Here is a 26,669-nt window from a genome sequence, read left to right on the forward strand (position 1 = left end):
ACCATCTGACGAACATGGGGCAACAGAATTGAACGGAGAATTTTTAATAGTACCAGTATTATTGCCGGAAGGGACTGAATATGTATTCACCTATTTGGATGTCTAACGTTTTGCTGATATAGAGGGAAACCCGCAGAGAAATATTTCCCAGCCTTTCATGTGCTGACTTACCGGAATTTGGACACAAACGGAAAGGGCTGTCTCTGTAGTCATGTACTTTCTGAAGAATTGTCAATATATGTAATATGAGTCGAACATTACGCTTTCGACTTCCTGGAGTTACTTCACCCAATTAATTTTAAATTAGTGTCAAGAATCGCATTTTTTTAAAAAGTTGTGGACTCTGAGTAAACGGAAAATGCATACGCTGAGGAATGGTGTTGAAAAGATGGTAAATAAATATAAATAGCAAAAAGTAATCAATTATTATAGAAGTTATGCAATGTATTACGGTTTGGACTTCATGCTCCCTCGGCGATAAAATGACGTTTTGATTTACACATCAAGACAGTCTATGCAGTCTATTAGAGATCACAATACTGTGACGTCGACTCTACCATGGTCAAATATTTCTACGTGTCGTGGAGACCTTGATCATGATCAGTTGTGACACCAAAGTACATCGAAGTTACGTAATTTCCCAGTCCTGATGAACCAGAAATGTCAACAAATAATCTCTCTCGAACACAAACACGGAAATCCCCCTACCCCAACTTCATCCGTTGCCGCGCGTTTATCTTTCTCACTACAGGATGGAAGTCGAAAATGTTTTGTCTGGAATGAATCGTTCTCAGTGATAGCATACTGGTGTGAACGTGATAGGGGAGTTTGGCGCGTTTCATGTTTTTTTTTTTCAAATGGTTTTGGGACAAGTATCTCCTAAAAAACACCTGGCCATCCGCTGCTTTTGTAGTAATGCAGACCTTCATAGACATGTAATTCATTTTGTTTTTCTGTCATTGTTGTATTTACTTTAAATTGTTGTACCTTCTATAAGTAAGCCTGTCTTTTTTAATCGCTATGTACGTGTGTTGTGATGTGGGTGACTGACGTTGTATGTGATATTTGCACATGTTTCCGTCACCAAAACTTTTGTATGTTCTTGTCCTTTTATTGTTTACTTTGGATAAATATGATCTTCTTTTTACCTCCATGGTATACAAGGCAACTAAAGTAAAATGAATACATTATATGATTTAGGCCCAGGCCTACACAACAGTATTTGAGTCGGTATTTGAATCAACGGTATTCACCACACGCTGAGCACGCTGACAAACGGCCGGTCCGATGGCAAAGGCAGATGTGCCCCCTGGGACGTCCTCTGCCCCCTCCTAATCCTTCTCTTTTCCCAGTTACACACTTACCGTGCACCGTTCCCCTGAGAAATTACGAGATGACATTATTTTGCATGTTACGGTTTCACTTATTCTGTTGTCATTTGTAAACGTCGCCAACCATTGTGCGAACGTGTTGTGTATGCATGCAGAGCTCTCGGGGAACGCAAGCACCACGGTTCCCGTATCGCGTGCTTGCGCACTTGAAAGACTTCACTGAAATGTAATCGAAACAGGCCACAGATTTATAGACCGCGAAACGGCTTGGATACGGCACTGTCTCTCATGCACATTTGTCTTCTAGATCTAGCTAGCCTGTTCAGTACACTGGTACATGACGTCCAGTTTAACCATAACATGACCCGCAAATTTGCATTAGGTCAGTAAAGGGATCCCAACCGAACTACATATATCCAAGGGGTGTGATGTCTCCCTTGCCCAGTGGCGTTCGATAAAACTTTTATATTTTTCACTCAATATATAAGAAGAGCCCAACGATATTGATATTTTTCCGAATATTTAAATCGAAGTGTCATCAACACACTTGTTTCTCCTGAGTAACTTATTGTAAACCAGTAACATAAAACATAACACATCTCCAAAACTTTGGAATATCCCAGTCACATGGTATATGTCGTCATACATTTTCCGTGGACGTGAAATAAACACCGTCTCCGCGCTAAAGTATTCCCATAACATCATTGCAGGTACGAGCTCGTGAAGAAGAAAGCAGCAGCAATTTTCTGTTAACTGTTCGGTTAAGTCAGTCGCTTTTGGTCGAGGGTAGTGTGATATCATCCCTACATGTTGTCAGCTATTCCATTTGTCTGAATGTAGGCCATATTTGGATCGGTAAGTGCAGTTTTTTCTTACGGTACGAAGTACAACAGATTGCATTTGTGATGTGATGGCAGACATGTCAATTCGATATCGTGTTATTTCGCACAGCGTGTCTTTGTTCAGGCCCGTTTTGTTGTGACGGTACATATTTCGTTTTTCTCGGGGTAGTAACTCTACTAAAACACCTACATATTGGAATATCGATGAGCTCGCGACCACTTGAAGTCTTTATCTTTGGATCACATTCGGTTGCGATCGTCGACCGCGCCGACCGTTGCCGAGAAGCGAGAACGAATATCTGCTGTCAGCTGGTGACGGAAACGGATTGCAGTTGTTGTTGTTGTTGTGATGAACGTTCACGCAGTATAGGGATTTTGTATTAGCCCAAAATTCGTCTAACGCATGGCTGTGCAGGCCTCACGTTTTTATAGTCAAGGATCACCCGTGATTTTCTACTCTGCCCAAACAAAAATAACCTCGATCAGGAAACAATACGCCAAAGTTTTGAAGGCCACAAATACAAGTGCCGTCCAAAGCGTCACAATAATAGGCTGGTTCACAACTTGAGTGTTTTCATAATATACAATTCACAATTCTTTTGACAAAGAATTAAAAATAAACCCTTTCATGTAGGAGAGTATTGTTCCCAGTTGAATGTTTTACAATTTTTATATCACAAGCAGTCCAGGGGAGTTTGTCGAGGTTGCAAGAGAGTCTGCTTGCCAGATGTTACAAAGGAAGAAAGTAGTCCATTGCATAGAACAAAGCAGTAGCTGTTAGATGTACATCTTGTCGTCATCGGTCAGCAAGGCAGAGTAATGTCATGTTTCCTGCCCGTTTTGATAGTGTGTATCCGTGGCTGTCTCTCTAGGAGGAAGCCCAAAGCCAACCTAGTGATATGATGAACTGGAATGGACAGATGAGGGAAGGGTTTTACAGCCTTGTGTCTACATTTGAATAATTTCTTTTGTTGTTGCAAGTATGAACAGATAAAATAATTTGTGTATTTATCACGTTTGCAGCTATGTTGTTTACGCTTTCGTGAAAATTCTTGTTGTTTTCTCTTCGAATCGAGCCATGCTATGGTAGTAGAGGTAGAGGACACTATGGGGACCCTTGTGAACAAGACCTTTGTTATTGATCTGGCGTTAGTTAAATATTAACCAGACTTCATAAAAGACCAGGTTGCTGTCTGAAAAGGGACCCTACGATTAAATCCTATCGAGAAAGACCCTGTACCTTCGTCACACGCACTCATCAATATTTTGGTGGTTACTCTGATGGCTGCGAAGAAAAAAAGGAGAGCAGTATTGTTGTGTCAGTATAGTGTCCTCTTTCTGGACAGCCACTCGATAAGGGTCGCAGAAAAACACAATGATGTCATAGGGTTGAACAGTGCAACCTTATCAGTGTCATCCATCTAGGGGGAAGTTCCCGGTGACTGGTCATTGGCTGGCCTAAAATAAATACTCCAACATGAAAAATTGACTTGTTTACCTCGGAAACATATCTGATGAATCTCGCATTATCAGTCAAAAGGGCAACCTTGTCTAAAACATTGTTGTCTGACCTAGCAAAGTGTCCGTACAAATATGATTTGCATTTTTTCTTTGATAAGGAAAAAATGATGCAGCTCACCATGGCCAGATGGTAATAGGGAAGTCAAGATGCTCAGGTCTATCTATCGCATAGTTGAGCTTTTCATGAATATTTAGATTGCATTAGCTTGTTTCGTGGTTGCTTTCAAGGCTTATTTGAGATTGTTCTGTCGATTGGCCCTACATATAAATGAATCAAGATATAAAAATTTGTTCCCAGAAACTACTGTAAGTCACAATTTTGCAGAAAAGGTGCAAAATTTTATAGATACATTGAACTGAAATTTTTTTAATAATTTATCTTTGGCAGTTGTGTATAGGTCCATATTTTACTGTTGAACACTTAAATATTTGGTCATTTGTACCATGAAGGTGGAAATGAGATATTCTTCAGTGCTTTTAGCAAATATTGGATCAATTAAAGTTTCAACCTAACTGACAGCAGGATGTAAAATATCTGTGTAAACAAGAATTAGTGCAAGAGCAAGATACCAGGACCACAACTGTATTATTTTGTCCGACAACTTCTCATTTTAGAAGAGTCATACAATTTTGCTACCAATAAAATGCAGAACTCTGGTCAATAAAACATGTGAATCTACCATGCCAAATTTCTATTTGCTTGATAGGGAGATAGTTAACTGTTTGTCATCCCAAGATGTTTTTTGCCCCCTCATTATGATAACTGTGGGTCAGCTACTCTGTGAAAACATTGGCCAGCTTGAGACTATGTAAATAACACCCTGATGAGGGATTTCCTGTGCTGAGGTCACAGGGAACTCATCTCTTTCCCTGCAGTGTGATCCATAACAAATCTTGACATGCAATCTTTTGGTGGCCTTTGCCAGGATAAAAGGTTCATGGCTTCTGGTGTTTGTTTTCAAAGAGGTCATTCAGGGTGATACAAAAATAGCTGTTGATCTATCCTTGAAGGATAAGATTGTTATAAACTGTCAGACATTTGCAACAAATTATATTATTTCCACAAGGTTGATTTGCTTTTGTCTTCCCAGGAGGTTTTCATAGATATGGGGCTGTGAAAGAGATCATTCTTGTATGTCATCTTCATTGTTATAAGCCATAAGAGACTTGAGGAAAAGTTATTAGACAATGCTGCATTAAATAATTTGATGTCAGAATGGTATTATTTTGAATGTTTTGAAGAAACAGAAGATCTTCCGCTAGACTGTCTATGATCTGATATGGTCCTGTTGAATGAGAAATACCGTGATCGTAGTGGAGCCATTTATCTAAATTCTTTTTGAATTGTGCGGCATGAGACTCGAGAGTTTCAAATTTGGCCATGGAATGGGATCTATGAATTCTGGCATCGAGTATCTTGTGTGACGGTGGGCCCTTTTTACCACAGTTGCCGTGCTTTTGAGAATGAAATGACGCTCGTGACCAAACAGTAAAGCTAAATAGCAAGAGTGTACTGTTTACAGGGGGTTGGTAGGTTTGACTTACACTGCCTCACAGTTTGTCAATGTACCAGCATAAAGGTTTGCACAGGTGAAGTTTAATGTTTGAAACAAAAGGGTTCAACAGTGTAGCAAGGTTGATGGCAAGAGTTGAAATCCATGCCCAAGTTGCAAGCTTCATAGCAAGTTCTTTGTTTGTCTTTCATATCCAGCAAAGGTCATTTTATTTTATGTCAGTCATGTGTAGGTAAGCGGTTACGTGGATTGCCCTATCTGATGACTTAGTCTGGTGGCACATGCCATGAAAACAGAGAAAAGTGCTGGTCAGACAGTCTGTTGTTTGGTGCAGTGTGTCATTGAATAGACAAGTGCCATGTTCAGACAGGCTTTGACAACCCAGAATAGATTGCCAGTCTTTGTCTGGGCTGTAGTCGAAACAAAGAGTTTCTGGCCATGGATGGCTGCCAGCAACAAATGAAATAGGTTGGTTCTTTTATTTTTTTGTCTTAAAAAGTGACAAAAGAAAGCAATGAAATATCTATTGAGTATTCCTCATTAAAATGAGATTAACCAATCTATCAGCCTAGATCTAGTCACCCAAGCATAACATGATCAATGAGCAATTTTATGATATTTTGTGATGAGTTTATTTCTTTTGTTGATTTCTTTTATCAAGTGGGAGTTAAAATATATACTGGATATAACAAATATTGCAACTCAGACCAAAAATATTTTACAATAGTGAAAATAGTTTACGGATCCCACATTTATTAAATCAACTGCCTTCAGTTTGGTCAGAAATTTCATCATATGGGCTGTATGAAGTTCAACTCCGATAGTTTTTTGTAAGAGTGTTCATTGTCCAATATTTGGTGATGGAAATAGGTTTTTAGGTATGTATAATTACATCGATGTGTGTGAAAGCGCTTGTAGTTGTGTAGATACAGGGATAGAAATACTTTTTTATTTCTTGTGGCAAAAGTTTGCCACCGGATATAAAATCAGGTGGCAATTATGAAAAATCTGGTGGCAGTTTAACACATCATGTGATCGGTATAGTAAAACATTTTGTCATTGCCACATACTCATTCTAATTTATAAATTCTTGAAAATATGGTGAGTACACGTCACAAAAAGTCAACTCATACTGCAGGCCTCAAAAAAAATTTTTTCAAACTTACTAACCGTGGGACACGTGAATTTCATTTTTACTTGCCCGAGAGGAAAAATTACTTGCCCTAAATTTCTAATAACTGTACCAGTAATTTGTAACAGAGAGCAAGAGTTTGGCCATATGAAATGAATTCAAAGAGTGAAAAAACAGATTCAAACATGAACTACATCTTGTTAAAATGAAGGAATATTACCAAATCTGAAATGTCGCAGAAGAAATATAAGAATACTTTAGTCCTTTCTATAGATTTGGCCATCTAGGAAACATCTTTGAATTTGGAATTTTTCCACAACCTAATCCAAATTAAGATCTTTGCATGATGAGATAATAAGATTGTGTGATTTACAATGTGCATGGCTAGCTGCTGCTCTTTATTATCAAGCTGAGATCACAAACAACTGCTCTGCTAGTGTTTATCTGCCAATGCATACGCACATGTACATCTGCAACCCTTTTACCTGTTTACATGTTTGCTCACCGAGCACAGCAGGCCTTCAAAGTTTTATTTTGATAAATGTATTCGTCAAGAGAGCAGATTCAAGTTTCGTTTTGGTTACTATTCAGTGCAGATTTGTTTCTCTAAGTGAGAGCCGATCCCTAACAACCAAGGTCACGTAATTTGAAACTGTCTGCATCTCACGCAATACGTAGCTGCAATATGTGGCCTCCTTGGTCGACTGAGCCCGTTTCGACTATGATATGAACTTGTACTTTTTCAACTGGGGGTTGATTTACGTTGAACAGTAAGCATTGCCGAGATCCATGGCTTCGAATAAGTTTACATCCATTTACCAAGCACATGGTGCAATTACACTATCGCGTGAAGCCGATAGACTGTCATACGACTCATACACTTGCACAAAGAGACTGTCATACGACTCATACACTTGCACAAAGAGAACGGCTACCACTGTCAAGAGCATACCACTTTACGGCACACATACAAAACAGTGAGTTCACTCCGTGTCGTCGGAGGAGAACATGTCGCAAAACTCTATTTTTATGACTTTTTGTGTTTTACAACAGCAAGAACGATCATTTTGCATGTCGGGCGGATGTTCAAGGGTTTTCAGAAAAAACTTCTGAAAATTGAAGGACTTACAATGATTGTAGGCGTGTACAAACCTAATGAAATACGTTTTCAAGCTTTTCAGAGCTTAGTCAATTCAACCGCTGGTGCACTTGCCCGCCGGACGGGAAGCATATTGATTGACTTGCCCGAACGCAAAATTGACTAGCCACGGGCGTCGGGTGATAGGAATTTTTGAGCCCTGTGCTGGCTAATGAATTGCAAGTATTTATTATTATTTAATTCATGCAGGCTGCAGTTTGGCTTTGTTTTCAAAATGTCACAACATGCTTTTATCTCATGCCGTATGACTGCAAATGCGGCTATCACAGAGGGCAACAACATGTCAAGTGTACAAAAGCTGCTGTCATCGATATGGAGATTAGCCAATCACAAGTTTGGATTCACGCTATGTTTTCATTCATGCCAAACTGTCGCAGTTAGTTTGGTTTTTTTTGCTAATGAGTTTTTCGCCGTCAGACAACGCGTGTTCCTTCAGTGTTCCTTCATTCAAGCCGTAGGATCGATGACATGATGACCCAAAATTTAGTGGCAGAAAAATACCACCAGAAAAAAATTTGGTGGCAGACTGACAGTTTTTGGTGGCAAATGCCACTATTGCCACCGATTATTTCGAACACTGAGATAGAAGTTACAAGTTCAAACTTTGCAAAATGAAGTACACATATATACAGGAAAATACCTGATGCAATTCACGTCATTACCATTTGCATATTATGACCAAAAGACTTAGTTCCACGGCCCCATTTTCATTCAGCATCAGTTTACGCTGTAAATTTGCAAAGAGGAGACACTGGTGGGTATTGTGAAGCTGGTAACAGATTTTGTTTTCTGAATCTAATCACATACTAGGGCAACATTGCCTGCAATAATGTATACAGGGCTTTGCTGGGCTTTTCAGCCTGTATGCAGAAACCATCAGTGACGGCAGTATAGCACATTGCAATTAACATGTTTGGGCCATAGACCCTCGAGGGTCTATGGTAGGGCAGACAATTTGCATACCTAACATCGATTTCTATCAACATGAAAAAAATTTCACAAACTTGGAAATTAATTCAGTAGTATGTTAAAAATTATACCAGATAATCGTGATGCTCTGAATCTACAACGCAGACAGGAAAACGTGGGCTGTATATTCACTAATGCTAATTAATAGGCATGGACAGGTAATAAGCCAAAATGTAGTGACAATCCTTTGTATATCGCAAGTGACAAGTCATATCAAATGAGAAACTATAATTATCTGTAGCCAGGGGAAAGGTTTTCTGAGGACGTCATTTTCTGTTTCATGTGAAGACATTATTGACATGCTTGTGTGAAGACATCAACATATATATGCATTATTTTCCTGGCAAATCTGATTGAGATGCGGGCTAGGAGGGACATTGTGAGTATGTCATGGAGTTTTCTTCCATTGTCAATAGTTTCACTGCATCAGCTGTTTGCAAATATTTCGGTGTCTAGTAATTAGCATGTAATGTACAGTGCTTCAACAAAGCACGGTTATTATGGCAATGTTGACATGTGACCAATTACTGCCCCAATTTGGTTCTCCTAATTGCTTTCATCTTCTGATGTTAATGAAGGGTTTGTTGCATGACTGACGCAAAGCTACTGATTAGATGTATGACGTAGCACTGAAAAGAACAAAAACCATAGGAAGTCTTTTTATAGGATTCAGAATTAATGCCCATATATGCATAGGGAATTATAGTGTCTTCATATTATAAACACTGATGACTGGAATGTATCAACTTATGCAAGCAATGATTATCGATTAAGCAAAAATAAACCCACTTCAAACAATTATAGAAATTAAAATGTCTACCAGATATACATGTAGGTAGCGTCTGAGAATGTATTTCTTTGTACTCGGTTAACCCATGACCTTCAGTTAGTATTGCTAGTGTAAAAATGTATTTTCATTCATAAGTCATGTACAGCACTTCAATACCGTGCTTCAATTCATGTTCAGTATTTCTTTATGGCACTGATGAAATATTTGAAAGCCAAGATACCAGTATGGAATTTTTCTGTGATGAAAAAGCGTCAAGTTCCGGTAATGCTTGTCCAGTGATGAAAGCACGGCAAAATCTAATATCTGTCAGTCAGATTAAATTTCTAATCGAGAAATCAAGATTTCAATTTCTAATTGAGAAATACCAAAGTCCATCCTGAATTTAAAGCTAATAGCAGACGTACATCTTGTAATTTAAAAAGAGGAAATAAATATAACCAAATATTGACCAGAGACACTTCTTGATTTCATACATGTTTAAGTTCTCTTTTCATTATTCCACCACAAGATTTTATGGTATGTTGTTTATGAATTTTCATTGACAGTTCTGCGTGTCTATCTTCATGAAATCTTTGAGAAAAAAAGGTTTCAGAAAGAGCATATCTCTCTATAAAGGTCAGTTTGTCTTAAGATTTCACTGACTTTACTTGCTGTCCTTTCACTAAAAATAGCAGTAAATAATCTTAATCCATGATCTAAGGCAGTCTCCATTTCTAACCAAAATATTTCTAGCTCCAGGCGTAATGTTTTATTTGTAATGCGTGGTGAATTTAGGTTATTAGTTCTGCAGTATAATCTGAATGTTAAAATGTATACAGTTTATGCAGAGTTCGACCATGTTGAATCAGCACTGTTGTAAAGATAACATTTTGATGAACAATTATTTTGATTAAAAATGTATTTCCAGAATGTTGGAAGAAATATTAGTGTTTAGTTAAAATATTTAAAGGAAGGCTCTCAGTTTATATTCAGGGTATCCAATAGAGATTAAGAAAGTGAAATATCTCATTAAAGGACTTGATCCAACCATCCTAACTCATAGGAGAAGCAAAATTATTCATGTACTCAATAACTATCATATAGGTTTCGGTGACTTTCATCAGGCAAAGGATTTTGTGATAAGAAAGTGGAAAAGTGTGATGATAACATTGCAGTTACAGAAATCTGACTGTAGATTACACTATAAGTATTTGGCAGAAAAGCGGTTTGAATATGCACTTTTGATACGATATTCATTTAAATGACATCCACAAATGCAAAATCTGGCACAACATTGAATTTGTTTGGAGTATTCAGAGACGTGCATAATTACGTAGAATATTGTGTGATAAAAAGAGAGAATGATTCTTTGTTCAAAAGGCGTATTGAAAATTGTTCTTAAACGATAACACAAAGTTTGAAATTTATGAGAGTGGTTCTGAAAATTGCTGTTGAGATTGAAAGCGTACTATTTTGAGCACAATTTGCTATACTTTCGCAAAAACTTTGCAAACGGGAAGTTGATTTTTGTCTCACTTCCTGGTGCCTTTCAAGGTAATTGATAACCTGTCGAAACTCCTTTATCCGTGTGACAAATCAGTTGCACATATTAAAATTTTACAAGTTGCATGTGGTAGCAGCATTGGAGATTATACTAGTTGTGTTATGAGCTCATCTGTGATCTTCTGATACCAAGATAGAGTTGATTGCATGAAAATTTTGTTCTGTGTGATTCTATAAAGTGCAAATTACGGGTTGCCTGTTAAGTTAGCCTACCAATGACAGGAGAGGCTGCGGTAAATATTCAACAGTGCACGGAGTGAATTGCGTGAGAACTGACAGCGTGGAAAAGGGTCCAGTAATTGCTGACCTTTTCAGTCTGAAGGACTTGCTGATTCTGTGGCAGTCTTTGGAGAAGTGAAAGTGATAGCTCTTAGGTAAAGGTCGTCATCCCGGGATAGAAGCTTTCCTCATCCCGTAGGCCATTTACGTACAAAAAGCTGCAAACAGCTATTTGAGCTTTTAACTTCATTGTGTTGTTGAATCTGCACATTTGGGCAAGTTGCTTTCCTCATTCCGTCAACAGAGGCAACAAGTTTAAATTGGATATTTGTCATGAATAGGAATGTCTGGAGGCTTAGAAACTGCAGATCTGTTGATGAATGAGAAAGCAAGTGCAACAGCTGATGCTGGTAGCAATTTTTTTACAAAACCTGTGTGTATTGGAAAACTTATTGAAAAGAGTGGAAAGCGCAAAGAATATGTGACATATGTACGTGTATCACTGATCGTTGGTTCTTGGCAGACCAGACAACCACAGCACAGCATTGGATTATGATAAGAGGGAATTACCCCGTAGTCTGGTGACTGCAGTAAAATCGCATGATGTCATTCATGCGGTGACTATAACCTCATGATATATGAAGGATATGTATGATACTGAGCCTCTTTGCAACCTACATAAGATTGTGTTTTTAAGACAAGACATGCGGCCAGTCGACTTCCTAAAATTGAAAATTTAAAGCTCCGTGATGGCACCAAGGTTCATTAATTAATGAGAGTATACATTGAAAAGGTAACACATGTGGTTGTCATGGTGATCACTGTTCTGATGTCCTTCTCCGGCAGTTGTGGCAGTCACAACGGTTGGTTATCATATCCTTGATGAAGAACGATTATTGGAAATATGCCAACAGCTGATAAAGGTCATTGGTGCAGAATAGCAAAAAATATGGGTGGTGTGATTTTTTTCTCAGAAAATTGATTAAATGGGACTGTCCCAGTGAGTTACTGTATGCCCGTATATTGAGTTTCACTCGCATTGTTTTACCATAAAATTTAATCTCCCTTTTGTAAACTGTGCAAGGAAATGTGACCATATATACTGTAATATTTATGGCGATTTATGCATTTACAGTAAATATTAATCGCTGCCTAAGTGAGATATTTACAGGATAATATTCAATGAACTGTCCAAGCCAACTCTATGAACACCACTGAATCAAGGCTTTCAAGTCAAGAAAGTCATGTAACAGTTGCTGGTTCAGAGCATGATTGGAAAGTATTCCTGGAAATTCCCAAATTTGCGCAGAGAATTCAGTAATCTAAATCAGAGGGCATGCTGGGATTGTACTTGACAGAAAAAATGACGCATATTTGTTTTCCTGAGAGTTGCACATTTTCAACAAGATTTCGTAACAAAGGAAAAGTGAATTGGACTGAATTACAATGACAATCATGTCATCTCATGGTCAACTCATCTCACTTATCACTTTTCACTGATGATAATTAAGATACTGCCACTGATCAGGTTTGCTCTGTACGTTCTCAAGGGTCAAATTTTATCATGCTTGGCTTGAAGTGTGCAGGAGGCATGCATAAATTTGTTTACGTGCAAACTGTGATACACTTTTTGCTCATCTGATTGTGACCTACTCTATTTTCTGTTGCTCTTCATTGTTGAAATAGCTGACGGCAGCATGAAAGCTTGACAATTTAGCCATGGATGACCTATGCTGGTATCTGGTAACAGGAGTCATGACAGATTTCTGTCTTGTGTCTTTAGTCTCCAGTCATTAAAGTCAAACATATGCTAGCTTTAGAACACAAAGATACACAATAAAATGCATGCTAACTGCTGACAGAAGCAGAAAATTTGATAAGACATCGTGGATAAAAATCCCTGTGTTGTCATGACCAGCTGGGCTGTTTCCATCCTGAGCAAATATTGCAGTTTCTATGAAACACCTATAATGACCCTTTGCAGTACTGGGTAGTTAAAGTCTGTAAGCTTGGTAGAAGAAGACTAATGTGATTTGCTGTTCTTGAGTTTCTGCAACGCAAGAATTGGTTAATTCTATATGTTTTTGGCTTTGCAAATAGTGTGTAAACCTTGTATTGCAGTTTCTGAAATGTTTCCAGCCAGGTCACATTGTGAAGCTCTTTCCAGTCATGAAAAAAGAGGAAGAATGTGATCTTTAATATCAATCCCCCAAATCAGTCTTGTTAAGCACCTACTCCAAGCCATGATTAAAACAAGTTAAAAAAGTTCTGCGAATTTCATCAGTATGGTCATTGCCATGGCTGGACCAGCATACACACTCAGATTACACCCACATTGTGCTATATTACCACTTTAACCTAGATCCCTTTGTACAGGTCCTCACCATTGAAAACCCACTCGGTATAAATTAATTGCATGCATATTGTCTCAATACTTCCTCATACTCTTTTCAGTCTTTCCAGCTCTCCCTTACCCTAGTTCCCTTTGTACAGATCAGTCAATCCTAGCTGAGAAAAAAAGGGCTCTACCTACTGGCAGTATGTAAAAAGTGCAAGGTGCATAACCCATTGTCTTCTGTGGTATTCATTCAAATGGTAAATTTTTTTCCTGGCAGGACTGATCAAGACAAAGGGATGCTGAAGGATTTCAGATCACTGTTTTTCAGTCTGTTTATTACTCCAGATATCCACCACTTCCTTTCATGCAATTGACTATCATTCATCTCCATGGCAATCAATCAGCTGGCACAGGGAGAAATACTTTCAGGTTGTCCTTACAGCATGAAACGTGTGTCCGTGAGCATTTGGCCAAAATAGAACATCTCTGTAATGGCAACCTTGGCTACATCCTGTCTTGTACATCATTTTAGAACCACAGAGAACATCATTCAATTAGTGTAGTGTATTTTCCATGCCAGATAAGCAAAAAAACTCAGATTCTCAATTCTAGTCAAGAGTGGATGGAGAAAACAGCCGTGATTATTATTGCAATACATGTACCTTGGAATTCATGAATTTGTCCAGTGCAGTCAGTTCTGATTTATATGTCATTTTCCCTTTCCATCCATACAGATCATCCGCCCATTAGCGTATGTGATTCATTGGACTGGTAATAGCCGACAGACGAGGTCGTCATAGTAACCTGCATCAGTCTATGTGTCATCTCTTTACATAAGAGGAGCCTTTCGTTTCAACTGGCTTGGATCCTCGACATACACAGGCAGAACCTGTGTTTAGCCTCACCTCAACAGAGGACAGAGCCTGGCGTGAGAATTTTGTTACTCATTCGAAGGGACAAATTAAAAAAAATTTGGGGTTTTAATGTTCTGCCAAGTTTAAGGTGATCATTACATATCAAGGTGAAGTGTCAAAATGGTGAAGAAGACATTTCAAGCTTACCTTCCTGAATGTCATCGCAAGTACAGCTGTGTTCACTGCAGAGCTCATCTGGCCAATCATGATGAGCTTATTTCAAAGGTGAGCTGAAGTTTTTGGGCAAAGAGCAAAAGCGAGAGAGAGAGAGAGAGAGAGAGAGAGAGAGAGAGAGAGAGAGAGAGAGAGAGAGAAAATTACAGCTGTAAAATTGGGCGAAGGGCAGAAGTGGGGGGAGAGAGAGAGAGAGAGAGAGAGAGAGAGGGAGGGAGAGAGAGAGAGAGGTTGGGGTTGGGGGATGTTGCTGAGAATTAGAGATGCAAAATTTCAACTGCAAAAACGTACTCACAGAGACTCTGAGCATGTATGATCAAGCTCTCTCATATCTGCATAGACTTTGTGTCAGTGTTACTGTACCGGTATATCAGTTCTAAACTGTGTATTTAATGAGCCGTTTGATTTGGCTATGGTGTAGTACAAATAGATACTGAAACTCAAGCCGATCAATAAAGAAAATATAACAATATGGAAAAGAAATTCAAATATTGATTTGTTGGCACTGTGTTAGGATCGCCATGGAAGTATGATATGATGGGCATTAGACTGGATTGTCCACATTGGCGTTGTAGCAGAGCGGAATGCTAGAAAGTATTTGAAAAACACATACCGATGCTAAAAGAGACAAAAGACAGATTGAATAATGTGCAGATATCAAGTACATCGTATGAGTCAGAGAATAGCAGAGAGTTAGAGATTTCTGGGGCAGTGCAAATAATTTTTAATCATACTGCAGAATGCACTTAGTGTGGTCATAAATTTAATGATTAATTTACCTTCGATGTCATTAAACCATCAATGACAAATTTCTGCCTGTCTGCTGCAAATGATAGGTTAGAACGGTTGTATGCACATGAAGCTGTGCATTGTAAAATCAAAACCAGTGGCAACATTGTGAGTGCAGCATAATTTGTAATCCCGTTTGGTTTAATATTATTAATGGCAAATATTTGTAAAATTGCTGTCTGCTGCACTATCCATTGACCTGTCGACTGCCTGAGCCGAATATGAATTTATTTGGTAACCCTGGCAACCTGATCACTCCACTGATGCCATCATTAGTGCTTGTCAAAGTTTACATGCAATAGTTTATTAACTGATATAAATAATACCGTGAACATTCGATACCGTAGTTTTGTAATGGTGTAGATGTCATCATGTTAACATGCTGTGATTAACCTGTAAAACATTTGTACAATGAAATGGTAATGTGCCTGGTACTATGTTGCTGTGAATGTGATGGATGATGTTTATATTTCATCTTTTGTGATGCAAATTACTGTTAACTTACAGTTTCTGTTTTATGCAAATTGTATATTAGTATTCGTGTCGCTCCTCCAGTGTCTTTTTTCGAAAGCAAAAGTATGAAATTTCTTTGAAGAAAACTGCTAAATAAAGGATAAGTGTGAAATTCAGAAATCATTCGACAAATTATTTGAAACAGTGTTATCCATGATGCGTTACTTGATGACCTGTTCATTCTGTAATTGGTAGAGGAATATTCTCAAATCACTGCATCAATGGTGAAGCTCCTCTCTCAACCATGATTTGTTATGTTGTGTACAGCTCTATATTCTGTACGTCTCTGAACAGACCATTTGGATTGTCTGTCTTAGGAGCAATTTTGTCAACAAGCGCTAAAATTGTTTGCAGCCTGTAACCAAGCAACATGTGTTCTAAGACTGTGTAAACATTTTTTCAACAGTGTACTAAATATTTTGCAAACATATTTGTGTCTCCACCAGATGGTTTTATCAACACCCTACAGTCTGTGTCACTGTTTTGAGATTTTGTGATTTATTTGATCTCAGGAGCAAATATCAAGGCTATTGTAACATAGCCAACAACTCTGCATGTGTCTCAATACTTGACAATTGTTAAAGTTAAAAATCACAAAAATCAAGAAATAATCAAGCCAAATAAGCAAAACTGAACGTAATACCCTCTTTGGTTTTTTGTTTGGATTTTGTTGCTCTGAATACTCATATTTTGTTCCAGTAATTTATTCACAATTTGATAATGAAGCAAATTTTTCTTGTAAAACAATATATTATGTAAATTATGCATTAGCATGCAACCCTGTTACATCTGCTTAACCTACTTGTATTATCTCGTCCGCAAAAATGCTAAATTTTCCTTGTGATGTAACAAGAAAACGTAGGGTATGTAATAATTTAAATGCGTTATAAATCTTTGCTCTTCATTTCTGTTTAAACTTAATAACAAAATTTGACTTAAGATTAATTTGTTAAGGGGTTTACAGTTCATAAGTACCATAAAGATACTGGATTTAAAAGCGTGATCAATATTTGATGTACATGCAGATCAAACCATCTTCCATAGTTTCATATTTTCGGGATGCTTTATTCCCATGAGCAGTGTTTAATGTGGAGCTTTTTCCATGATCACAGTTCAGGAAAAAATTCTCAGTTTCCAATTTTTGTTGTGGAGACGAAATTTCAGCAGAGTGCAATGACCTTTGCTCTGGCATGAAATTATTGATGATTGGATAATACCATCAGTCATGTCGCCCATGAACCTTTGTATGTTATTGCAGTCGACGCAGAAATGCACAGCCTGACTGGCCTCCTGTGAACCTTTGTGTCCTTTGAATAGTGTTGCATATCAGGGTAAAGGCTGACAGAGTATTTATGATATACTTGTTGCCAGTCAGTAATACTGTGGCCAGCCTAAAGTCATGATTACCTGTGAAAATTTGAAGAGACATCCGTCATCAGCAAACCAAATTCAGATGATTTTTCTCTGAAATGCGACGTCTGTAAATATATATATATATATATATATATATATATATATATATATATATATATATATATATATATATATATATATATATATATATATATATATATATATATATATATATATATATATATATATATATATATATATATTCATTCCGCAAAATATGATGTATGGTTCACAGTTTCTGCAGATTGTGAGCAAGACAGAAATTTCTGTGATTTCAAAAATTCAAGAAAGAGTTTATTTTCCCAAACAGCAGCGAAATCCTGTGAGCTTTTTGTGTGCAAGGATTTATGATTTTGAGGTTACTACAGTTGGAGACTATTAGATTTGCTGTTCAATATTCACTGAGGCTTGATCTGTATAAACGTGCCCAGAATCCCAATATTTGTTCTGAATACGCAGTGATAAATGAACCTGTAGATTTGTTTTCAATCTGTGTACAAGGGCATAATCTGAAGTGGGCACATTCAACATGAACAACACTACCGACCAGATGTTGTTAGTGGAGATGTGATGCAAATATGTACTGACTACAATTCAAATATGGTACACCGATATTTTATTACCAGCAGAAATATTTGTGTACCGCCTATAGTTGTCATGAGTATAAATGCATACACTTTAATTTTGTTCATTTGTTGTGTACACAAAGAGAGGTTGGCATTGAGTGTTTCCTTCTGCCTCAGACATAAAAGTTGAAGATATTTCGTTGCTGCGGTATTTTTCTATCGGCATACGATTGTTCTCAGATTGTGATATGAGTTAGTTTGGTTTACTGATCAGTTTTGTGATGTGCGTTGATTTTCATTGCTACATTCATCATCTGAATCAATTTAGAAAAGAAATACTGTGATACACATTGACTTCAAAATGCAGAGGGACATGAATATGATCAGGTTTGTTGTTTCAAGTACGGCAGATGCCGCTGACTTCCCAAGTCCCTGTGGATCCATTCCATCTGCATGGTATTGAGATATTTGCATATTGGAAAGTTACACCTGGGTTAACATATGCTTTGTGTGTGTCTGATATTTCTCAAGAGATACAGCATAATCACTGAGATTATAGATTAGAGACACAGTACTCATTCATATAAGTGAAACTCTGTGTTTAACATGTAGGCCATTGTACACAATTACATGTCTATCGCCCAGAATAGTGTCACTGTTTACAGAGAATTTGGGTGGACAGGTTAATATGTGGTGAGATAATTTACTCTAAAATACTCATCTATAATTTGTAAAATGAAAAATAGACAATGAAAAATATGAAGTATGTAAATTAAATCACAAAATTCTCTTATTTCAATATTAGATATATACAGATTTCAAAAAAATTTGTACTCTAAAAGAAAAAAACAATTGTATTAGATATTTGCTTGATTTTGGTCTTGAAAAGTAAATTGTAAAAGAAGATTTTTGAAGCAGAAAGAAAATTTGGAAATTTATGAAAAAAGTTTCAGTCAATGAAGGTTTCAATGACAAAGCAATGTTGTGCATACATGTATCATGAAGCACAGAAATGTCTAAAAATAGAGTTATTTAGACTTATTCACAATGATGGGAGAGTTTCCTTGCAGCAGGTAAACCTCTTAAGGCATACATGTCCTCAGCATTGTACACTCTCCAGGATTGTCTAGTCGCGCTGGCGTGAAGTATACTTGCGGTTGTGCACAAAATATCTTTTGATATGACGTATGCAAGCAGCTTTCATTGCTGTCTACAAGTTTTGAGATCTGTTGACGATAGACCATGGTTCATTTTCTCCCTTGGGAAAGGCTTTCACAATCGAGATATACAGTAGGCAGACCATATTCCACCCGGTACTTCACATGTATGGAGTGGTATGGAAGTCATTTCTGTAATGTGTAATTGCATACAGCCCGTTTGAGATAAGAGATTCATACAAGGTATCGGCAATTACTGAAGGCTTGTCCTAATCACCCTCTTTGTTTGGATGTTTTGTTATCTGTAAGATGATTTAAGATCCCCTAGTACACATTTTCCTCCCCATCTCGTTACTGTTGCTTCCTGTGCAGAAATTGCCATGGCAATAGTGGTGTTACTGTGGAAACAGATCGATTAAAAAGACTTGGCAATCTGTCTATGTCATCCATAATTGCTCGATCCACCCAGGGCAGGCTGTCTCATATGACAGATACTTGCAAGTCGGTATTGTCACCCCTGGACGGATACTTGTAAGTTGGTAGTCTCACCCAAAGCAGTTGTCTACACGTTCAGTGGTAAGCTCCCAACCCACCACAACCCTCACACAAAGATGGCAGAATGAAAATATGACAAGCCGATCTAGCTCAGTAGCTGTTACTTTTGTGATACATTGACTTCGTTATCAGAAGAAAGAGTATTTTGTGAGAAGTATCAAAGGTTCCCAAGACAGGCTAAGTTATGGATTTCTTATCTTGACCTTTTTGCCACCATGGTTCTGGTAATGTGCAGTGTGTCAGATGCCTGTATGTGACCAGTAGATTGGCATTATTCTCAGCAACTTACAAAGTCTGAAACTATGGCTAATTTCAACCTTATTGGCGTTTCCAATTAGCTACTTAGAAATAAGAACAATGAGCTTCAGCCATCCAACTGGCTAAAAGCTTCTGAGACGCTGCACATTAGTCGCGGTTTGGCTTAAAGCCGTTGTTATCAATGCTGTGAGTGTGGTTCTGTTTACAGGGAATTGGGGGTGAACAGGTTAAAACTGTATGGGAAAAATCCTGCCTCAAATGAACTTGTTCAGCATTTCTAGTGTCTTTCCCTTCAGAAGATTTTTCAGTAATTTCTTTTTAACTTTGAGAAACCCAACATTTTAACGGAGCCTATTAGACGAGCAGTCAGCATTGCAAGACCCCAGACATGAGTCTCACAACATTACAATGGCTTCCCTGAATTCTGATGTATGAGACAGAATCTGCCATCACCATGGTGACGGCTGAACGAGCGAGTTCTCTGTAAAACAAGATTAATACAATATTTTCCATCCCAAGGTTATGATTAAAAAAAAATTGCACATGCAATAAAAAACACTTTTTCTTGTTGTCATGGCAAGAAATCATTTTTTGCAGCAGGTACCGAGTACCATATAAGGTCGACTCATGTAAATTGTTTATGGCTTGTCAGTTTCATTATCCAGGGTTCACACATTTTCATTTTCACACAAAATAAAAAATAATTGACAGATATTCTCTAAAGAGAACATTGCGCCTGTACTAGTGGATTTCATTCTAAATATATGGCTTTCAATGTTGTATTGCAGACATCATCAATAATGCATGCATGCAATCTTTCAAACCATCGTTTTCTATATGCACATATTAATAGCTTGTCCCGCAAAACAGGCCCTGTCATTTCATACATCTTGTCCTGTCACATAGAGAAAAAAACACTCGCCAGATTGTCCCTGCGTTCATCTTTTACGCATTATCCATGGGGGAAAAATCTGAAATAATCCAGTCTGGGAAATGAAGACAGACGATGCAAAAACTAGTGAGAATTGGGATGCTTTGCAGCGTCGTAAACTGAAACCAAATCTCTGTGATACAGATGAGAGATGAGTTCAGTGACTCATAAAAGCAAATATGTTACTATGTGATGAGAATAACAATTGGATGGTATTGTCAGAAATAATTTTGCAATTTGTCAATATTTCAATTTTGTTTGAGTCCATGAGTCAACTAACTTTGAATATGTATATATATATGTATATATATATATAGAGAGAGAGAGAGAGAGAGAATGTCATGCATGCATTTATAGAAGTATACATGTACAGGTATACATATTGCTGTAATGTGAAACCCATAGATAAGCATGTATTTGTTTAAATTAATGAAGGTGAATTGATTTAGAACTCATCTACATGTATATTGTTGACCACGCTCTTTCAGAAGATTTCTCGAAGGGGCATATGCTGTCTTTTATTGTAAACCTCCCCTCTGACTAAGCCAATTCACACTTGTACATAAGTGGCTTACTGTGTTTATGGTGGGAGATTATTGTCCACTGAACCAAGACACTGTGACATCGCAGTGTACCAAAATACTGATCAGCTGCATATGATTGACGATAACACAAGTGTGATATTTGAGGCTGTTTTTACATCATCTAGTAATAACAAATGCAGCGTCCATAGTAGGCCTTATGTACAGGAGGTTTTGCTGTGGTACTTCCAAAAAAAACCCCGTAGGGTAACATTTTGATGAAGGCCACATATGCAAAGGAACCACATCTAGTATTTAAACCATAGACAATCTGTTATTCTACAGCGAAACATTTACATAACTAAATTACTTGATATCGAAAATGCTATGAATAAATTCTTATGGTAATAATAATCATATAATATAATAATAATAATATTAACAACAACAACAACAACAATAATAATAATAATAATTACAATAATAATAATCTTTTATCCTACAACCACTGCCCTTTATATGAGTGTTACTTGAAGGAATTGGCAGAAATGAGATGGATGTAAAACTCATTGCATTGTTTCCTCTTGTGTTGCACTGACGCTAATGTGAATCTGTAATAACAGTCAACCTACCCTCTAAAAAGTGGAATAACCACGATATAATTGCCCCTTTTACTCTTCCGTTTAACTGCGACCCATTTTGTTGTAGGGTGATAAATTACCAACAATTTTCATAGGCAGTTTAATTGAGATATGGCGCAGATAGTGAAAGTGAGTTACAAATTATACTTTTCAATAACAAAAAACAAAAACAAAAGAAAATCTGATAAATATCTGCACATCCTGAAATTTCAGTTTAGTGGTATAGTTGATTTGAAAATTAGGTCATATTTGATCAAAAATGGAATTCTAGAACACAAACGAATTTTTGACAGGAAATTTTTGGCATCGGAGAATGTCATAGTGGCGATGGCATGGGGACTAAAATTCCGTGTATATATTTCTGTTTGCATACAGTACAGATACATTACATTGAGCTGTAACTTGATATTGCAGACAGAATATGTTTACATGCAGAGATTCCGATTACGCCACCACCAAAACAAAGCCTACACCCATAATAACATCAATAATGATTAAAATTAAATTGCATTGGTAACTGTAGGCCGCAAAATAGAACATCCAAAATCTGCTGGTACTGAGCATTTTGTACATGTGAAAATCGATCATTGAATATAGGACATGCTGCACAATGTGTGGGATGGTTTACACCAGCAGACAAATTGGATTGATACTGAGCCTTAAGTATGCAGAAATGCTAAAGCTTAATCCCAATAATGCGTATGGTAGTGTGAATGTATAGAAAAACCTGTTGAAATCATGAAATTAAAATTGTTCGCAAGGTGGATCTTTACAAGCATTCTATTTCTAGTCAGTTTACAGTACTCTAGCATTCGGTACAGGATAAATTGATCGATTGCCTGTGTAAATAGAAACTTGTATCAGCAAAATATTAGTATGCGATCAGTTCCATTTTCATAGAATAAACACAGCCTTCAACCTACACACCTAAAGTGTCATCCATCATAGTCTATGTGTTGTCTTAGAGCAGGGAAGTGTATGGGAGTGTGTCTTATATTGTGTTTGAAAAATGTATCAAAGCTAGGAGATTGGAGTCTCTCCATTGCATTTCTCTGCCATGGTCATTCCACACACTGTGGTGTTGGAATATTTTATACAGCTTATCCAGAACATGGAAAGCAGAAAATCTCTAAAGATGACAGAAACAGAATTTTTTCCTGTATTTTTTAGATGGTTACAAAATTTAGAAATATCACAGAATCGGTCAACCTTTGGTTTAGAGTCATTCATGTGACATTTCTTGCATGTAAACAGGGAATACACAGTTTGTTTGGTAGTCATTCAAATGATGTGAATAGCAAAATGTGACATGAAATTTGAATGTTGGTAAAATTCCTTCTAGCAAAATATCGCATGTAAATAATTTATATTAATGTATGTTTATGATTTCAATAGTTATCCTGTATGCTAAAATTTTCATACAGTATTTTATGCATTATTCATGACAGCCAAAAATATCTCAAATATCAGCTGAAAAAGATTCGTAATGATATCTAGTGTTGTCTAGAGACAGTAAAGCCATAAATAAATAGCATTTTGAAGTGTGTTTGCGATGCAAAGTGTTAATCCCAGCTATAAAAGCTAAAATATCAACAGTGTAGCAGCCGTGCTATCGCTAAGTAAGGCATAAAGTAACACAATTATTAACTTAGAGAAAGTAGGCTAAAATTTAACACTTACATGCCAGGCATATCGAGCAGAAAGCCGTACGTATTTCACCTACTGTGCATAGTATGTTATAGCAGATTTAGTCAATAGAAATCATGTGAAGAGCATGTACATGTATGTTTTCAGGGGCCTTCAAATGTTAAAGTTGTTGTTAAAATGCAATATACGGGACATGTTGCACTTCACTGGTTTTTATGCAACTTGACCTGGTGGTGACTTATGAACTTGGGCAAAGGATTAAAGTATACAGGAGGGTATTAAGAGAGCATGCAGTGGTTTAGTTGCATAGCAATGTGATTAACAGCGACCTTTTTTTCATTTCTGTTGCAGTCTTTCCAGGGTAGTCAAGGTCGTGCCTATCTCTTCAACTCGGTGTAAGTAATTCAGCTAGCCTGTGTCTCACTTTGATTTCCGGTCTCCCCAGATCACACCAGTGCTCGAGGAACCAGGAAATTAGAATCTTGTGATTACAATGTGTACAAAAAAAATCCCAGAAAGGGAGTTCGATGAAAATGAGATCCCAAACCAGGGACTTTTTAGTGTTACGAGTTGCTGACATTATAAAGCAAATATATATTGATGTCACACCCAGAATCATTTGTTGTCTTGTACATGGGGTAATTTCATGACTTTTGTGCATTTCATAAGTACAGATGTTAAAGTCTCGATGTGATTAAGTTACCAACCATGGTACTTGTGTATTCAGTGAGTTATTGTCAATGTCAGGACAGCATTTATATCCAGGTGGTCTTCTAAATATGATGAATTGCTGCAAATTATGCAGACGCTTTTTTCCCAGGTGTTCTGAAATGATTTCTAGTTTGATACTGAACAAGCTGACTTTTGGGGACTCAATTTTAGTGTAATCACCGTCCCTCCACCATTGGTGGAGGGACAGTGGTGTAATCAAATTCACACATGGTTGTGCATGCAGCAAGCCGGCCAGGGGGTGAGAGAGCAGTCGCTCATAGAAGAAATTGTGGCAAACATGTTGCTCCAACACTCCAGCAGCAGCTGTTTGAACTGAGCAAATGAAGAATGATATGAACTTCAGCATTTTGGATTTCTTGACAAACACAAATTACTTATGCTCACAATGCATGGCCCATTGTCAGCACACAATACAAATAGACAGGACGTATCTGTTGCATAAAACTCCTTTGAAATTAACAGACATTTTGACCACGCAATTATAAAATACTAGTGTATTGTGAAATATTGAATTGAATATACTTTAGGATGAAGTCCACTTACGTAAAATATTAAAATACATGTGTAAAAGTGAAATAATTGTAGCATTGGTAAAAAAGTCATTTTCCACGTTATGGTAAATAGTCCATTAAATTTTGTATGTTGTTTACATTCATGTACACAAACACATATAATTGCGTGTGCATGTTGTTAATGACGAACCCAAATTTCTATTTATTTCTTTTGATGGCAAGCGTTTACTGTTTTGTTCATGTACGTTTTTGCATTGTCTTTATTTGGTCATTTATATCATCGTTATTCATTTTTTTGCATACAGAGTGAATGTTGGCTGTGGCCCAGCAGAGGAAAGAGTTCTTCTCACCGGCCTACATGCTGTTGCCGATATTTACTGTGAATGCTGTAAGACTACCTTGGGATGGAAATATGTAAGTATTCTCGCCAAATTTTTGAAATTGATGATGTCCAGTGTCAAGGGTCAGAGATCATACGATCAGTCATGCGTCTGTATTTCCACTTTCCATGTTCATGATTAAAGATGGTATCAAACATAAAGATAACTGTATATCATCTATTTTGAGAGTTTCTCTTCCTACAACATTCCATGTTTTTCATGTTTTCCGGAACTTTTTACTTGATCAATATTTGAACGGCTGCATTGTCCCTTGCCTGGTCAGGGATGTCTGAACTCAGTCAGGTCCGGGATCTCGCCTCAGGAATCTCAGCTGATTCTCTGGGACGAAGCTCAATCAGGGATCTCAACTCAGTCATGTAAGTCAGGGACCGCAGCTCACCTGATTTGCTAGCCTCTGTAAAGTATAATAAGGAAAAGAACTCCAGGAAACAACAACAATATTTCATTATCGTCAAAAAGTAAACAAGTATTGTTTTCATCTTTTTCCCCACCGCAGGAGCATGCCTTTGAGACCAGTCAGAAGTACAAAGAAGGCAAATACATCATCGAGTTGGCTCACATGATCAAAGACAATGGCTGGGATTCGTGAAACTTCCCACCCATCCTCCCAACACTGGAATGGCTACAACAGGAAACGCTCAAAAAAGACAAAGAGGACATTACTAAAGGAATTATGCCTGTCTGAGAGTGGATATTCGCTTGTGTTGACATTACATGTAATGTGAGTTCTGCCTGTCCGGGCTTTTGTGGTCGCTGTGTTTTCCTATGGTGTTGTAATGCCAGTACCCAGACATTACCTGTTGCACTGAAGAACCGCGATCACTGTTTGTCAACTGTATAAAAGGAGACTCAGAGAATTTTTGTCACCTTTTTTTCTTTTGTTTAGTTTTTTGCTATAAAAGTTTATTTATGTGAAGTTTTTAAAGAAGAGATTCTATTTCCTATTTATAAAGACAGTTTGAGAAACACACTGAGAAAACACACCAAAAAAAAAGGAACGTGTTGTTGACGTGCTTTTTGTTCAGTCATGATGACGTGATCTCGAGAAGTTGTCTGGAACACGTGGCTGAAAAAAGAATGTGAACAGAAACTGAATTATGAAAATGAAACTACCTTGAAGTGCAAATATTTATATTCTGTATCATGCAGAATGGATGGTGTCATTTACTTAAAAGAGACAGAAGTTAGCTTCAAAAATGTAAGCTATCATGTGATTGGTTGATTTGTGTAACGCGAAAGCGAGGATCTTTCAGCAGTAAGCAGTCATCTGATTGGTTGTTTGCTGTGCATCGTGCATGTCCATGGATGTGGACTGAAACTGGAAAATGCAAAGAAAGTGAAGTGGAAAGCAGAAAATGAAATGAGCTGTTGGTGTCAAGCTTCCGCTGAAGGTGTACTGTTGTCTGTAGCGAAATTAGCAGAGCCACAACATGTTTTTGAATTCAAAGATTCGGAAGATAGTACATAAGGGAGACGGTATACGAGCCAAACAAGAACCAGTCATGTTAAGACTGCGCCCGTATGCCACTTATAGTATCATATTTTCTTTGTGTATATATATGTAGTCTTTGAAGGATTGTATGATGGA

General features: G+C 37.4%; 1 protein-coding gene across 1 annotated transcript; it reads left to right on the forward strand.

Annotated features, from left to right (window-relative positions):
• The first annotated feature begins 2,026 nt into the window (after nt 1-2,026).
• Nucleotides 2,027-26,106, forward strand: LOC139144905 (protein yippee-like 2). Its single transcript, XM_070715732.1, has 5 exons — nt 2,027-2,186; nt 14,092-14,496; nt 23,788-23,831; nt 24,986-25,094; nt 25,578-26,106. The coding sequence occupies exons 2-5, from the start codon at nt 14,392-14,394 to the stop codon at nt 25,668-25,670; spliced, it is 351 nt and encodes a 116-aa protein (XP_070571833.1). The 5' UTR covers nt 2,027-2,186; nt 14,092-14,391; the 3' UTR covers nt 25,671-26,106.
• The last annotated feature ends 563 nt before the right edge of the window (nt 26,107-26,669 follow it).

Source organism: Ptychodera flava, chromosome 12 (assembly GCF_041260155.1).
Source record: "Ptychodera flava strain L36383 chromosome 12, AS_Pfla_20210202, whole genome shotgun sequence".
NCBI classification, from domain to species: domain Eukaryota; kingdom Metazoa; phylum Hemichordata; class Enteropneusta; family Ptychoderidae; genus Ptychodera; species Ptychodera flava.

Coding starts and splice junctions, on each gene's coding strand:
- LOC139144905 (XM_070715732.1), top strand. CDS start 14,392: ATGGTGAAGAAGACATTTCAAGCTTACCTTCCTGAATGTCATCGCAAG. Junction 14,497..23,787: donor ATGATGAGCTTATTTCAAAG/GTGAGCTGAAGT, acceptor TTTCTGTTGCAG/TCTTTCCAGGGTAGTCAAGG. Junction 23,832..24,985: donor GCCTATCTCTTCAACTCGGT/GTAAGTAATTCA, acceptor TTTTGCATACAG/AGTGAATGTTGGCTGTGGCC.